This window comes from Budorcas taxicolor, chromosome 1 (assembly GCF_023091745.1).
Source record: "Budorcas taxicolor isolate Tak-1 chromosome 1, Takin1.1, whole genome shotgun sequence".
Taxonomy (NCBI): Eukaryota; Metazoa; Chordata; class Mammalia; order Artiodactyla; family Bovidae; genus Budorcas; species Budorcas taxicolor.
This window is the reverse complement of record NC_068910.1, coordinates 217,285,203-217,302,657: the sequence shown is the minus strand read 5'-3', so window position 1 is coordinate 217,302,657 and position 17,455 is coordinate 217,285,203. Positions and strand designations below refer to the sequence as shown.

General features: G+C 50.2%; 1 protein-coding gene across 1 annotated transcript in view; it reads right to left on the bottom strand.

Moving 5' to 3' along the window:
- Nucleotides 1-17,455, bottom strand: part of GALNT15 (polypeptide N-acetylgalactosaminyltransferase 15) — a 44,285-nt gene that overhangs the window by 10,767 nt on the left and 16,063 nt on the right. The window contains exons 2-5 of the mRNA XM_052648452.1: nt 12,093-12,262; nt 10,009-10,213; nt 5,632-5,799; nt 862-979 (exon numbers count right to left, since the gene is read on the bottom strand). Coding sequence (XP_052504412.1) covers nt 862-979; nt 5,632-5,799; nt 10,009-10,213; nt 12,093-12,262 — 661 coding nt within the window. The remainder of the gene's footprint in view (nt 1-861; nt 980-5,631; nt 5,800-10,008; nt 10,214-12,092; nt 12,263-17,455) is intronic.

The following is a 17,455-nucleotide window of genomic DNA, read 5'->3' as shown; positions in this document are numbered from 1 at the left end:
TGCCAAGGCACCCCAGGGTGCCAGAACTGAGATGGCTGAGTGGGCTGTTTTCAACGTTCAGGAGAAGCGTAGTGACATCTGTTGGATGTTCTGCAAACTGATTTCAACCTCAGATTGCTGTACTTGCAATGCTGTGTGTCTTCGCTGGGTTGGGTTTTCAGGGGTTGCTGTGGTGAAAAATCAGGCTAAAAATCAATGAGGAAATGAGAGTGAAGGGTCCGATCCGATCCAAGGCTTGAGAAATTGTGTGGTGCACAGTGGGGCTATGCTGTTTGGACAAAAACTGATTAACTTATTAAGTTGTTTAGTTGCTAAGTCGTGTCTGACTCTTGCGACCCCATGGACAAAGGAGCCTGGCAGGCTATAGTCCATGGGATTCTCCAGGCAAGAATACTGGAGTGGGTGGCCATTTCCTTCTCCAGGGGATCTTCCCAACCCAGGAATCGAACCCGGGTCTCCTGCATTGTAGGCAGATTCTTTACCAACTGAGCTACAAGGGAAGTCCCATTATGTTGTTTGGATCAAACTGAGCACACAGAACTGTGCGGTATTTGCTTCGGCCAGCGGGCACGGTGAAAACTCTCCAGGTGCTAAGGGCGCTGGCCTCGGAGGACACCCAGGAAGCTCTGCATCAGGCGGAGATGACTGAAGACACACCCTTTCCTGTGAGCAGGCTCGACAAGTGGGCTCAGGAGGGAGGCTGTGGCGAAGTCAAGAGAGAGGACAGAGGAGGAGAAACCAGGTGGGACGCCCCCCGATGAGGACTCTGTGTTTGTCTGAAGCAGCATCCTTGACCTCCAAGCTGTGACCCTACCCACGGCTCCAGAGAACTTCCGGGGCCTCCCGTGGCCCGGGACGTACCTTGAGAGACAGCTCGAGGTTTCCACCTCCCTGCAGTGACAGGAGAGGGTCGTACGCTCCGGTGTTCTGGAAGTAATGTCGGTCCACGGCCACCACCCCGCCAGGCACCACGGGGCTCCTGGGAAGAGAGGGTGGGAACAGACCGCAGTTCAGAACCCGGAGCGCCTGGGGTGGGAACGGCAGGTGCGGCTGTTCCGGGGGCCCAGAGAGTGGGCTCCGGCCTCCGTCAGGCCTCAAGGCTGGAGCCGAGCGAGCATGTCACAGGTCCCGGGGTTGCGTGAAACGAGAGCTCCGGACGCCTGGACCTTTTATCCCCCATCCTGGGACTCTGCTCCTTCAGGGAGGGCCCCCTCTCTGGTGAGGTCTTCGGGAAGAACGTGCCCTGAGGCCAGCAGCACCAGGTCTGGACCAAAGCGGCCAGCGGGCCTCTTCCTGCCCTCACTCTTGACCTCGCACTCTTATCTGTTTCATGACCACGCAGCCCCGAAGACGAATGCCACAGGGAGTCTGGAATAGAAAAGTCCCCAAGGGCTCTGGGGGAAATACACGTTCCTTAAAAACACAGAAAACTGGAATCCCTGAGAGAGGGAATTAAGACGACAGCAACATCCTGCAGAAGAGTTTCCCTGAGGAGGACCAAGCCAGAGGCTTCGGGATCAGAATCTCTTCATTCAAAAGAGTACACATTTCAATATGGCCAAATGCTAGGTATGCCTCAGGAGTGGATGACTCAGAGTTCACAGTTTCTTAATTACTAAGACAATAGTTTTACATGAACAAAACTACTGACGTTTGGGCTGTTGAAAACACAAAGTTATACCACACTAAAAACCAATAGTGTAATTATTTCCAGTTTTACCACTTACAATTTGAAAGATCTTGGATGAGACAGATGACCACTCTGGGCTCAATTTCATCACCTCTAATTGGGGACAATAATGGTGCTTCATAATAGAGTTTTGGGGGACTAAAAGAAATGTCATGTGAAGTACACCTGCTTGCCAAAACCCAAAGATCTCTGAAACTCAAGTGCTTTTTATGATGCCTTTGGCAGCAAGCCCTGTCCTGAGCTGACACGGGTATCTGTATAGCCTTTATGTACCTGGCAATGATAGATTGTATTTAAAACTTGACTTTAAAACACAGCAGAGCAGAGCCATGAAGAGCACTGTGGCAGGAGGCTGGCCTCCAAGTTTAACCTTGGATCTACCGCTTAACAACTTCATGCAACTGGGCAACCTCTGGAGGGTTCATCTCTAATTTAATCTCTGTGTACCTCCAGTTTCACATGTGGGAAATGGGACTAATAATAGTAATTAGTAACAGTAACTGCGTCACAGAATTATGTGCGTGCCAAGTCACTTCAGTCGTGTCGGACTCTGTGTGACCCTATGGACTGAAGCCCACTGGGCTCCTCTGTCCATGGGATTCTCCAGGCACGAAAATGAGTGGGTTGCCATCCCCTCCTCCAGGGGATCTTCATGACCCAGGGATCCAACCTGTGTCTCTTGTGTCCCCTGCATTGGCAGGCAGGTTCTTTACCACTGAGCCAGCTGATATGTATAATATGTTTATAGCATTAACTAAGCACATGTTCAATAAATATCACTTAACACTACCATTGCAAATGTACAGATGATGGTATCCTTTCTGGAAGTTTCTTGCCATCTGTGTATAACCTATACCCAAACTCATCCTAATTCCACTTTCATGCTCTCTCGCCAGACTGATGAGAGAGGCCATGAAGTCAGAGTATCCAAGGTGGGGGAGACACAGTTAGAAACGTATGAATGTGTGTGAGAAGAGATCTGGGCCCCGCACAGGGAGCCTGAGGCCTCCACAGGGGCCGGGTAGCAGCTGGGTCTCAGGGAAGGAGCAGCCGCCCCTTGCAAAGGTGACTGGATTCTCCTTGGCTGGAACAGGAGAGGCGCCATCTTTGGCCAATGGTAGGTCAAACTGGGTGGGTCAAGGTGACTACAGTGACCTTGGGCATCAGAGAGACCCTGAGGCCTAAAAGAAGGTTCCAGAGAGGACTGGTGCCTGGAGTCAAGGAGCCTTTGCCTCAAGTTGGGCAAAGGTCATCTGAGGAGTCTGTTCTCTTGAATGGAATCCCTTCGCTTTGGCTGGAGTAGATTAAATTGCTCCCTCAAGCAGGCCTCTCTCTTAACTTTCTGTGGACCCACCTATCCAGCGCTCCTCATAATGCTGAGATCTACCATCCTCCCACACCATAACTCAAAGAGGTCTAGAAACTTCTCTTTCGATTCTTTGGGTTCACAGCGCTCAACAGAGTGTCTGGCGTGAAACAGGGGCTCAGAAGACGCTGACAGGCCAGTAATGAAGTCAGATAGAATTAGCTCCCTGTGCTTTCAGGACGCACACCTATGGTGGAAGGAGGTAAAACATAGCTGGTTCCGCACGCCACCCCTTACACCTGCATCTCAGTACCATGACCCTTCCCCACTGGGGATACGAGGCCTAAGGTTGGTATGGGCCGGTTTCAGACTGAATGTCTGTGTCCCTCCCAAATTCACATGTCAAAGCCCTAACCCACAGTGTATTGTATTTGGAGATGGGGCCTCTGAAGGAGTAATTAAGGCTAAATGAGGTTCAGCAATGTGAGAAAGTAAATCTCACGTTGGTTAAGCCGCCCAACCTGTGGTTTTTTGATATGACTGCTGAGCTGACTACAACGTGGCCCCAAAGCCAAAAACAAAGACAGCAGCCTCTGAGTTTTGAAGTCTAACGGCAAAGCTGCAGTCTAGGCCTAAGATGAGGGCTCATCCTCACAGAGCCAGGATTTTCTATGCCCAAACTAGATAAGATCCTCAGGCCCAGGGAGAGAAGAGAGAGCCCGAGGGGAGACCAAGACACAGAGATTCAGATAGATCCCCGAGAAGGACCTCGTATCCACCTTGACACCTTCAGGGCAGTTCCTGGAGGAGGAGGATCCCTTGCTTGTTGTTTGGGGATGAGAGAGCGGAGGGCACATGGCCCACCTCCCAGCTGGCTGCGCTGGGAGTTCAGGACCCCCCTGATGGCCCTTGGCCCTAGGAGATAGGGTCTAGGTGGTGCCCGGGGAGGCAAGTGGTAGGTGCAGCTCCTTAGAGGCTCCCGGACCATCAGCATGCCAGTGTGGGCTGGAAGAAGATGTGGGACCTCGGCAGACGCCATGTGGAGGGTGCAGGCCAGCGGGACCCATGTGCCAGCCCCCTCTGCGGCCACAGCCAGTGAAAGCGCACACATCATGGTGAATCCAACACAGGACAGCCAGAGCCTGAAGCGGAGCCCTTCCTTCCCACCAGCGTCACCCACGGAAGCCTGGAGCCCAAAGTCCACCCAGAGGAATGGAAGGGTGGGCACGCCCGGATGACAGATTCAGTGATGAGATGACTAAGCTATCACTGAACCTGTCCAATTTGTCCAGAAGTTTTCTGCTGTTAGGAAACAGGGATCGAGAGAAAAATTACCTAAGTTCAGTTAGTAGAAAATAAAAAAATATTTCTTGCATATCCAAGCTTGGTGGCTTAGGTCAGCTGTTAGAGTCATATGCTCTCGGGTAGGCACTTGGAAGCCCTGTTTGTGACTAACGCCTCATTTTGTGTCCATAAACTAGGCACACAGAAACAGCTTGGGTGACTGCTTCGTGCTGGGCAGGCCAACGGCGGCAGAATCCTTGTCCCTTGGGCTCTCTCTACAATGCAACGTCGACCCCACTGCGACTGAGGGCCACGTCTCCCTCCTGGGAACCTAGGTGGCCTGTAGCTTTGGAGGAAGTGACCCCGGGTGACCTCTGAGACTTGCTTATAAAAGGGGGTACATACTCTGAAACATCAAGATAAGTGGGAGAAGCCAGACACAAAAGGTCACCTACTGTGTGAGTCCCTTGGTATTAAATATCCAGAATTGATAAATCTATGGAGACGGACAGTGGATTGGGGATTGCTAGCGGCTGAAGAAAGGGGACAATGGGAGACACCAAGTAAGGGACTTGCCTTTAGAAAAAGGGAAATGTTTTGGAACTGTAAAGAGGCAATGGTTGCTCAGCATCGTGAATATACTGAATTGTTCACTTAGAAATGGTTCATTCTACATTATATGAATTTCACCTCAATACGTTATTTTTTAAATAGGGTAGGAGATGACAGCTTGCTTTGCCTGGCTCTTCTGGGACCTTTGCTGTCTGAACTCAGTGCCAGGGTATAGGAAGCCCCAGGGACCCGCCTGCAGGGATCTCATGGAGAGAACAGGGAAGAAGCTCCCACTGGGTCCCAGAGAAGGCCACCATTGGACTCTGGGGAGTCCTGCCCCGAGCCTTTGAGTCATTTCCAGCCAGTCTAGTCTGATCCTGCTGAGGCCCCGGACACCACAAAGCAAACAGCCAACACCAGAGCTCCCTTCAGAATTCCCAACCCAGAGTCCAGGCTCTTAATAAAAGCTCTTCATAACGTATCCTATGTTAAACAAAGGATATTTGTCTGAAAGTCAAACACGTGAGAAGCAAACCACAAAGCTGGACGTATTTTGAGACTTCCGGTGTCTTAGCATTTACCCAGCTGAATTCTTCCCTTTTACCAAGAAAGCATCTGAGGCCTGAGCAGCTCCAGAGTTTCCTGGTGAGACGGAGCTGGACTGAGACCCCAGATAAGGTGCTTCTGCTTTCTACTTTCATGGTCTGGAAATTTCGCCGGACTCCACTCGTAAAGCAATGTGAGGATAATAACAGCCATCCCTAGGCAGCGGCGAAGCTGGCTGGGGAAGGAGCCTCACCTGAAGGGACTGGCAGGGGAGGCAAGGGCCCTCCTCTCGCGCTCCGGCAAAGGCTCCCAGTGGAAATCCAGCTTCCAGTCCAACACTCCCCGCTGCTGGTCCGCGGAGGGGTAATACTGCAAAGTCTTCCAGTCAATCACGTCTAGGACTGGAGACACCACCCTGCTCCTGGAAGGAACCATGAGGTCAGAGAAGGGATACACACCCTCCATTTGCTGGGGGGGCAGAAACATAATTTAGACACCAGCCCCCAGTACAGCAACCACCAGTTACGCAGCTACTGGGCTCCTAAAAATATCAGGTGTCTGAACCAAGATGTGGTGTAACTGTAAAACACGCATGGCCTTGAGAAGACTCCGTATGAAAAATGGTGTGCCCATCTCAGCAATCATCGTGTTGATTGCACATGGAAATGATAATATTTTGGACATATTGGGTTTACTAAAATATTTTGTTGAAATTAACATCATCTGTCTCTTTATCTTGCCGTGGGGCTACTAGAAATGTTTGTTATACGTGTGGTTCCTGTTCTATTTCTACTGAACAGCACTGTTCTAGAAAATACATTTTTCCACAGGGAGTTGGGGGCCCATTTCATTAAAGACTATTCCTGCCCCCTTCTTTAAAAATCTCTCTGTCCATAAAAATAAACACACACACACACACACACACACACACACACACACACCCTCTCTGGACAAACCTGAGAGATAGAGGAACGGTGACCTAGGCTCAGCTCTGCCGCTAGTGCGCTGTGTGGCCTTGAGGCAGCTGCTGTGCCTCTCTGGGCCTTAGTTTCCTCATTTGTAAAATGGGAGGCGGAACTACTTCCCAGAAAGGCCTTTCTTTCTCAGCTGTAATACTCTAGGACTATGGCTCTTGACTTCTTTGGAGGCCTTTGATTCCTCTGGGAATCACAGGAAAACAATGGATCCCTCCTCAGAAAATAATCGTATGCACATATACAAAATATTGTGTTTAACTGCAGAGGGCTCACGGCCCCTGCTCTCGGGTCTAGTTCTGGCTCCTACCTGGATCATGAAACTGGGTTGTCTTGAGAAACCAGGATTGTCAAGCCCCAGAAGTTTCCTTGATGTTAAAGCGTGTGTGTGTGTGTGTGTGTGTGTGTGCATGCGTGCACGAGCGCACGTGCGTGTGTATGAGTACATGGTGTCTCTCAGCGAAGTCCTCAACTAGATTCCCTTGTTCATTTCCTGTAGCTGTTGGCGTTGTATTATATCCCAGATTTTTTGCTCGGCTCAGGACTACATGACCTCAGAGAAGGCGCTATGGGAAATTGGCACAGATTTCGGTACAGGTTGGAAACCCTGCCTTTTGACGCATCACTCAGGTGTACCAGCAGCTGCCCTCCACCTAGTCATATCTCAGTCACATATTTTTTCCTTTCATCACCTTTCATGGAAGTTTCTTCTAAAAGCTGTACCTTGGAATGAGTTAGGCATGAACTCAGGGGTTACCCAGTTAGACTGGTAAGAAAAGTCTTAGACTGGCTGGCAGCTACCAGTCTAAGAAAAGGAATATTTCTGGGAAAGAGATGCCAGCCATGCTGTTTACCCTCCCATCGCTTTCCATCCACTTCAGAGACGGCCAGGGCTGGCACGAGCCCAGCCCATATGGAGAGGGCCAGAGTGGTCCTGGCATTCAAGGATCTGCTTTAATCTGTGGCCTCCAGTGACCGGCCTTGGCATGAAGGGTCACAGGGCTTATATTTACAACAAGAATCCTGATATGTTTTCCCTGCCCTCTGGAAGGTGATGGTGACTCGAGACCTCTGGCCTCCACCACTTTGGAGCACTGTGCATTGACCGAAGAAGCTGAGAAGTACCGGCAAGGATTTCAGGGGGATGCGCTCCCAGGTGTGCTTACTGTTGAAAGAGCTGTGCAGAGCGGATGGATCTGGCAACTGGCAGAGCATTTTGTGGAATTTCAGAGTCAAGAGCCAGGGAAGCCGTGTGGCTGAGTTCTGAAGAGTCCCATCGAGTCTGTGCCGTCTTGGTAATTGTAACAAGACAAGAGAGGAAACTGCGTTCAAGTGTCTACACAATGTCTGTCCCAGAGCTCTCAGCTGTGTCCTTCTTGATAAAAGTTGTACCTCCCTTTTCATCAGAGAATGATCACCCTAAAGTTTCTCTTTTTGCTCTGCCTTGCTGGAGGCTCAGGGTCATATGCAAATCTCATTTCTAGTAACTGTATTACCCCCAGTTTCCAACACCATCTTTTCCTTCTTCTATTTTAGCCAGTTACATAAATGATTCATCATAAGCCTTTTTGAATACACTTTGGGTAAAGATGAAGATTAAAATGTCAATGAATAAAATGAAAGATGTTTCCTTGTTTTGTTTTTTATTCCCATGGACCAGAGCAGCTGCTTGATCAGGGCTAAATTAGGAAGAAATTGGAGTTGAGAGACTTGAAAAGGAGTGATTAAAAAAAAAAAAACAGCCTTATATTTAGCTTCGTGTTTCAAACCTACAGATGTATCTGGAGTTCTTAGAATTCACTTAGGGCAAAATAGCAAAGCTTCCCTGTCTGACTTGGAAGGAGTGAGGAAAGGACTCACTCCATCATCCTGTCACTTGTGAACTGAGTTTTAACTCACAGGCAGACTTGAGGTCAATCCTCTCCTAAGCCTTTCTAAGCTCTAGGTGGTCAAGCATTTAGGTTTCAATGGAGCTGTCAACAAACACCAGCTAACTGAAATATGTGAGGTCAACCAAAGCACCACTGTCCAGGGAGCCAAAAGGTAGCTACAGCTGCAAACTCATCCACCAAGCTTTCACCCCAAGGAGGAACAACCCTAGTCTACCTCACCACTCTTTGCTTTTCCCCTCGGCCTGAATGGTCCTCTTGCTCTGTGATGTAGAAAGTCATTCTGGAAGTTCATGCAAATTCTCAGTGTTTGTGGGAAGTGTCTTATACTAAGAAGCAAGAAGCTCTACAGTCTCTCTTCCCAGAGCTTTGCTGCTCAGGTGTGACCCCAAGACTGACGCTGGCCCTCCCGGGACTCTGTCTGCCGAGGGGGACAGAGCAGGACAGGGCTGAGAGCTTTCCTGGGCCACAGACCAGAGGAAGGCGGCTCGCTCTGCAGAGCTGGAGGCATCTTAATCCCCTGTTGCTCCTCAACACACACACACACACACACACACACACACACACACACACACACACAAATGTGGGGTTCTTCAGACTGCCTTCCATCACTAAGCCCTCAAATACGGAGCAGTCTCAACCTCAGCTGAGAACTAGGTGACCTTGAGAGTTAGGTGACCTTGAGAGCTAGGTGACCTTAGGAACTAGGTGACCTTGAGAACTGGATGACCTTGAGAACTAGGTGACCCTGGGAACTAGACGACCCTGAGAACTAGGTGACCGTGAGAGTTAGGTGACCTTGAGAGCTAGGTGACCTTGAGAACTAGGTGACCTTGAGAACTGGATGACCTTGAGAACTAGGTGACCTTGGAAGCTAGGTGACCCTGGGAACTAGATGACCTTGAGAACTAGACGACCTTGAGAACTAGATGACCATGGGAACTAGACGACCTTGAGAACTAGGTGACCTTGACCTTGAGAAACTAGGTGACTGTGACCTTGGGAACTAGGTGACCATGACCTTGGGAACTAGGCGACCTTGATAACTAGGTGACCTTGGGAACTAGGCATTCCTCTTGGATGCTTTTGATTTGTAAATGTGGGTTCATCAATTGTTAACCATCTTACCACTCTGATGGAAGATGCTGAAACGGGGAAGGCTATGCACACGTGGAGGGAGACGATACATGAGAAATCTCTGTAACTTCCTCTCAACTGGGGGCTTCCCTCACAGCTCAGTTGGTAAAGACTCTGCCTGCAGTGCAGGAGACCCAGGCTTGATTTCTGGGTCGGGAAGGTCCCCTGGAGCAGGGAAGGGCAACCCACTCCAGCATTCTTGCCTCTCAATTTTGCTGTATACCAAAAATTGTTGTAATAATAAAGTCTATTAAAAAAAAATAGAATGAAGACATCCCAGACCCTGCACTTTGACCAGGAGCTGTTTGTAAACTATAAAGTGATATACACATATTTTTAAAGAACTAGGTATCCCTAAGGCAGAAGCCTGGATCAGTCTTCTTCCATGGGAAACAGCATGGTCAGCATCCTGAGCCAGGAACATCCCTAAGAGGGGGGTCTGACCCTTTGCCCTTGGAAATTTCCCCTTTTCTCTGGCCATGACCCTTCCTCCCTGGCTTGGGCACTGGAGCTGCAGTCGGCTCAGGCAGTGGTGGCCGGGGAGGTGGGGTGTGTTCTGTGAGTGGCTGAGGCTGTAGATGATCTCTCCCTCTCCCGCCTCCTGCTTTACAGCCTCTGGGGGTGAGTTACCTGTCACCAGCTATTCTGGCCAGGAGGGGCTCCAGCCAGCCCGGCTGGCACTCGCAGTGGGCATCCATGAAGACCAGCACATCCCCGGTGGCCCTGGCGGCCCCCAGCATCCGGGCCCCACTGGCGCCCAGCCTCCTGGTGCTCCTGAGCAACTTCACACCCTCCAACCGGGCCACGTGCTCGCTGAGAGCCATCTTGAGTTGTCCTGGAATCAACAGGGGGGTGGTCAGTGAGGTCACGGGATGCCACAGCCCTCGAGGGTGCGATGACCATCACTAGGATCATTGCTAACAGGCCCCTCTTGGGAGCGGTGGCGAGCATTGCCTACATTACGGGGTGGTTGTCGCTAAGATGCGAAATGCCTAGTTCCTTTGGGTGGATCAGGGTTCCCTCTGGTAAAAACCGGGAGACATGGCGTCTTGAAGCTAGGAGAGAAGAGAACGTGCTCACATTCTCCACAGGCAGCAGCGAGGCTGGAGCAGACGTTGCTGGCACCCCGCTCCGCTGGGACCCTCTTGCTGGTTTGGTTTGCAGGTGCCCAGCTGCCGGGAGTTGGCCACCAACTGAAGTCCCCATCCTTCCCTGAAGACGTGCCCCAGGGGACCAGAACCCAGGGGACCAGAGCCGCCTCTCCTGCAAATAGCAGGGAGTTGGGCAGAATGCCACCCCTCACCGCAGGTGGGTGATGGGTGGATTGGCAATGACTGACCGCTGCCTGAATACCAAGCCCACGGTTTGCTTCAAGCCAAGACAGATGCTGAGGTGCACCTGGGAATAGGCCGTGGCTGACCTTCACCTGACACCGCACCTTAGCTCAACTTTTTCTGCCTCCTCCAGGCTTCCCTGCTCCCCTAGAGTGTTCCCCTGAGAGCACCGCCCTGCCCCCAATAACATACACATGAGTCCCCATCTCAGGCTCTGCTTCTAGCGTACCTGACTAAGACACAGGGGTCAAGGAAGTCAAAGACAGAGGGGCCACTGTAGGCGGCCCCCAGAAGGGTGGCACCGGCCAGAGAGGTCTTACCTGCAATTGTGGGGGAGTGAGCAATGGAGAGAAAATGGGAGGCTAGAGACTGAAATCAAAAGCCTACACACTCTTCAGGAATGACAGTCCTACAGAGCATACAGGTTGAGAGAGGCTTTTTGGGCTTTGTATTCAAGATCAGGTTCCGTTCCTAGGTGGGGAGGATCCTCTGGAGAATGGATAGGTCACCCACTCCAGGATTCTTGGGCTTCCCTGGGGGCTCAGCTGATAAAGAATCTGCCTGCAATGCGGAAGACCTGGGTTCCATCCCTGGGTTGGGAAGATCCCCTGGAGGAGGACATGGCAACCCACTCTAGTACTCTTGCCTGGAGAGTCCCATGGGCGGAGGAGCCTGGTGGGCTGCCGTCCACGGGGTTGCAGACAGCGGGACGTGGCTGAGTGACTAAGCACAGCACAGCATATTCAAGATCAGAAAAACTGTGCAAAGGGACAGGTGTGAGTGCCCCCAGATGAGCAAACTGGCAGAGATGGAGAGCCCAGCGGACAGTCACCCTTCAGAGTCGGGGTGCGGGCATTGGTTCCAGGAGTCCCCCCACCCACCGTAGACACCGAATCTGCAGATGCTCCAGGGCTCAAGTGCCTTACGGAAAAGGTCAGTACAAGGGACCTCCCTGGCAGTCCAGTGGTTAGGATCAAGGTCAGTACAAGGGACCTCCCTGGCGGTCCAGTGGTTAGGATCAAGGTCAGTACAAGGGACCTCCCTGGCGGTCCAGTGGTTAGGACCCCACACTTCCAATACAGGGACGCAGGACTAAGATCCCGCTCGCCGTGCAGTGCGGTCAAAAAAGCCAACAACGAGAGGGCAGCGCAGTCACCCTCCAGCTGCTGGTTCCGCGCCTGCAGCCAGCGTCACACCCTGTGGGTGTCACAGGGGGCGGAGCCTCTGGGGCTCTACCCGGATGAGTCTCCTGCACCCGAATCCCCGTCTGCGGGACCGCTTCGGGGACTCCCGCCTACACGGGCTCCAAACCCCAGTCTGTGCACGGCCCCCCCAGGGTCCACGCCCTCCCGAGAGGGCCTTCAGGAAGCCCGCGGCCACCTTGCTGGCTGAGGTCGTCCACCAGGACGATCTCCTTCAGGAAGGCCCTGGGCGCCGTATCCAGGATGCTGTGCACGGTCCTCAGGAGGGTGGCCCAGGCCTCGTCGTGGAAGCAGAGGACGACGCTGGCGGTGGGCAGGCTGTCCGCGGGCGGCGGCTGCTGCAGGCATCTGCGGGGAGGAGAGGCGGGGCGTGAGGGGAAGGGGAGCCCCAGCCGGGGCGGCTCTAGCCAGTGGCTCTCCTCCCACCTCGACGGCTCTCTCCCTGGGTTGTCTCAGAATCTCCACTAAAGAGAACCCATGACGCCCTCACAGACGTGCTGTCCCCTGTCTCCCAGGCCTCGGACTCCGAGAACCGCTTTGCATTGTTTATCCTTCCCTAGCAGCCGAGAGGTGTCACCACCATCCTCAGCAGACGACTGGCCTGGTCTGTGAAATGGGAATGAATGACAAGATCACCCACCTCTGAGAGCTGGGGTGAGGCCTTAACAGGACGAGATACACAGAAGTGTCCTGTCAACACGAAAGATCATCTGTTTAAGAGCAGGGACGCTGATTCCTTTCTTTTGTATTCCTACAGTGTAGCATAGCGTCTGACGCACTCTACACGGTAACTTTTACTTCACTCCACGTGTGTCCCTTGCCCTGAAGTGGGTCTCCTGCAGGCAGCGTTATCGTGGGCTCTTGTTTCGGTTTTTTAACCGACTCTGCCACTCTATATCTTTCAGATGCGGCACACTTAGAGGCACAGTTAGCCCACTGACTTTTAAAGTAATTATTGTATTTATTGTCATTTTAAACCTTGGTTTCCCATTGATTTTGCATCTCTTCCTCGTCCTTTTCCATTCTGCAGCTGGCTGACTCTCTTTTGTATTAAGCTTATGTTCTTTGCTTCTTGGTTTTTGTGGATCTGTAGTATGTTTCAGATTTGTGATCACTCTGTTTTTCAAATGCATTAATCCCTTCCTATATGTTCTTCTGTTAGACTGGTAGTCATACAGGTTCAAACACATTCTAGAAAAAAGAACTGTATGTTCTTAGTCATCCCCCACATTTTACAATTTTGATGATTTTATGATTTTACATCTTCAGGTTCATCCTTTTGCTGTTCATTGTGGTTGTCATCACTTTCACAGAAAAATCCTTTTTTGTTTTTTTTAAAAATCTGTGTACTGGTTTATTTACATGATTTACCTTCCAACTGTAATTTTCTCTTTCCTATAGATTCTTACTTATTTTCTATTTAGAGAAGACCTTGCAATATTTCCTTTAGGGTACGTTTAGTATTGCTCTGTTCTTTTTGTTTTTGCTTGTCTGAGACATTCTTTCTTCTCCCTCTATTCTAAATGATAATCTTGCTGGGTAGAGTATCCTAATTGCAATTTTTTTCCCTTTCAGGACTTTGTATATATCTTGCCACTCCCCTGTGGCCTGCAACTTTTCTGTAGAGAAATCAGCTGATGGCCTTATGGGGTCTCCTTGTCATCCTCCCTTTAACTTTTGCCATTTTAATTCTCATCTGTCTTGGTGTAGATCTGTGTCTGTCAGATGACACAGGTGCTGACTTTACAAAGCCAGGGGCAGGGGTGTAAATCCATGGTTCACACAACCCCAGGGGGAAAAACTCCAGCCCTGCTTCCCAGGTAGTGTGGCCCCGGGGCTCAGCTGTGGTTTCATCCACCCTCCTGTGTGTGGGCAGCCTGTGCCATCTGCTACTGAGCCCCTGAGCCGTGGCTGGGGGCACTCTCTAGGAGCCCGCGGAGGTAGGGGTCAGGCACTCACTAGGAGCCCGCGGAGGTAGGGGTCAGTGCATGGACACAGCAGCTGCTATAGTGGCCCTGCCCTTGGCGCGCTACTTAGCAATGTGTGTTGCTACTGTGGAGGGCTGAGCTTCTTCCAAGAACACCCCTTGGTGAGCTGGGTCATGCTCCAGGCCCTTCAGGCTGCCTCCCAGCAGCCAACTCCAGTCCTCTCCCCAGGCCAGGCCTCTGAACTCCGAGTCTCAGCACCCAGCCCCAGTCCATAGCAGCAGACCTGTGTCTCAGGCTGGGGGCCCAGCCTGGTGGCTGGACCATCTGTGCAGGCCTCTCTGCTCTGTCTGCCGCGGGCTGGTGGCTGGGCTCGCCTCTGAGCCTCTGAAGCTCTGTTTCTGAGCTCCCCACTGGTGAAGGGGCTTCCCAGGGTTCAGGAATGTTTCCTCTTTTCGGCTCCATCACAGAGACCCAGGAACTGTCCCACTCACCTGCCTTTCCCCTTTCATCCTGCCCAGTTGCATAGAAACCTTTCTTGTCCTTTCAGGAGTTTGAGGTCTTCTGTTATGGCCTGGGAGGTGCTCTGTGAGAACTGCCCCACCTGTAGATGTGTTTTTGATGTATTTGTAGAAGGAGGTGAGTTCCACGTTCTTCTACTCTGCCATCTTGATCAGAGCTCTCTACATGCTAATTATTATTCTGATTAATATTGTAATTATTATTGAAGAAGGGGCAAGGATTGAACCTTTAAGAGCAGTAACAACATGCCAGATGCTATGTCAAGCCCTTTATGCACATTACTGCCTGCTGAGTGTGTAGCTTGAACCACCTCACCCCACTTTACAGATGAAGAAACTGAGGCTCAGAGGGAACAAGGCTCATCAAAGCCACATGACCAGTGATTGGCAGAGCTGGATATTATACCTTCACAGCAGTCACACCCTTTCCCTTTTGCTGGTTTGTGACTGGACCAATGGGTGTGTGTGTGTGTGTGATGGTGTGATGGTGTGATGGTGTGATCTCTGCCGGGAGACCAACATGTTCCCACCTTCCTCTCCAGGTGAAGAGATTGCTCTGCTTTATTTTTGCTGAGCATGGGGTCTGTGAGGATTCTGAGTGAACCACAGTGGAGTGGACTCTAATAACAGCCTGACCCATAAAGCAGCATGCAGTTCACACCTGTCCACAAAGGCAATTTTTAAAAATGCACTGCTAGAGCACGCCTTTCCAGGTTGTAGCTGCTGAAACCACCCATCTGTCCTCAGAGAGGCATTTGCATTTGAACTGGGGTTGTCTCAAGGACCTCAGACTTCTAACATCTAGAGGCATCTGTGCTGGCCTGGGGATCAGCCTAGCTGCTCACCAGCTGGACACCCCTCTGCTGGATGTGTCCCAGCTGAAGCTGGAGCTCTCAATGCACCAGAAACTCGCCTGTGACTCTCTGGGAAAGATGCTACATGGTGAGGGAGGGGTTCTAGGTGAGTGCTTTCAGATAAAGGTAAAACAGAAACCTTAGATGATGAAGCAACAAAGCACGCGAATGTCTCGTAAGCTGGCTGTGACAACTGTAATGTTGTTTCTGTATTTATACACTATTTCTTTTCATAAAGTACTCAAAGTCACTCCAAACTGGGAAAAGAGTACGTCAAGGCTGTATATTGTCACCCTGCTTATTTAACTTATATGCAGAATACATCATGAGAAATGCTGGGCTGGAAGAAGCACAAGCTGGAATCAAGATTGCCTGGAGAAATATCAATAACCTCAGATATGCAGATGACACCACCCTCATGGCAGAAAGTGAAGAAGAACTAAAGAGCCTCTTGATGAAGGTGAAAGAGGAGAGTGAAAAAGCTGGCTTAAAGCTCAACATTCAGAAAAGTAAGATCATGGCATCCGGTCCCATCACTTCATGGGAAACAGATGGAGAAACAATGGAAACAGTGACAGACTGTATTTTGGGGGGCTCCAAAATCACTGCAGATGGTGACTGTAGCCATGAAAGTAAAAGGCATTTGTTCCTTGGAAGAAAAGTTATGACCAACCTAGACAGCATATTAAAAAGCAGAGACATTACTTTGCCAACAAAGGTCCATCTAGTCAAAGCTATGGTTTTTCCAGTGGTCATGTATGGATGTGAGAGTTGGACTGTGAAGAAGGCTGAGTGCCGAAGAATTGATGCTTTTGAACTGTGGTGCTGGAGATGACTTTTGAGAGTCCCTTGGACTGCAAGGAGGTCCAACCAGTCCATCCTAAAGGAAATCAGTCCTGAATATTTATTGGAAGGACTGATGCTGAAGTGGAAACTCCCAATACTTTGGCCACCTGATGTGAAGAACTGACTCATTGGAAAAGACCCTGATGTGGGGAAAGATTGAAGGTGGGAGAAGGGGACAACAGAGGATCAGATGGTTCATTGGCATCACCGACTCAATGGACTTGAGTAAACTCCGGGAGTCGGTGATGGAGAGGGAGGCCTGGCGTGGTTCAGCCTAGGGGGTTGCAAAGAGTCGAACACGACTGAGCGACTGAACTGAACTGAACTGATTCAAAGTCACTCCGAAGAAGTATGCACAACAAAATAATGACTTTTTGGTCCCGTAAAAAAAGAATGTTGCACCCGTCAGACAGTGCAGCTCCTCCCCCGCCCCCACCTCTCCGTGTACCCCGAGGGGATTCAGGATAAAGGAAAACAGGCTACTGAAGATGAGCATCTAAGAAATGATTCCAATGAGCCCAGATTCTCGCATCTTCCCACACAGAGCAAAGCACTAAGATCATTAACTCCAGATGTCTGTTTTTTGTGATTAGCAGTAATCTTTTGATGTTCGACTCCATTCGATGTTGACTCCATGGTTTATTTGCTTTTCTTTTTTTCCAGCAAAAGCTCCTATATCTGGCTCCTCTCTTACTTCTGGGGAGCAGTTCCTCAGCTGTCTGAGTTGATGTCTCCCCGGTTACAGTCCTCAGTAAGGTTCCCAAATAAAACACACCTCTCAACGCTTAGGTTGTGCCTTTTTCTTTAGTTGACAAGTGGAAAGTCAACATTTGGAAAAGGATGTACATGTGTAGGTCAAAAAAGCCTTGGTATTTCTAGTAGGTTGTGCCTTTTTCTTTAGTTGACAAGTGGAAAGTCAACATTTGGAAAAGGATGTACATGTGTAGGTCAAAAGAGCCTTGGTATTTCTAGAGAGAATTTAAAATTTGACTCTAAGCTTCCTGGAACCCAAAGTAAAACGGGAGATTTACAGAATTGTTACCGTCAGAAAAGCTACATACCAGGTAGACTTTTTTTATACAATTGATAACTTTTCCATTTGAAATCATTTAAGACCCACAAGAAGTTGCAAAAGTAGTGCAGAGAATTCCCATGTTATCTTTACCCAGCTCCACCCAGGGAGAGCATTGTACACCACCACCCACAACTATCAAAACCAGGAATCTGACATGGTTCAATACTGTTAAGTCACATACAGACCTTATTTAGATTTCACCTGTTTCTAAATATAGCACTGATTTGTAAAAGAAATTCTGATGGACTGTAGGGCTTCTCTGCTGGCTCAGTGGTAAAGAATCTCCTGGCTCAGTCCAGGAGACACAGGTTCAATTCCTG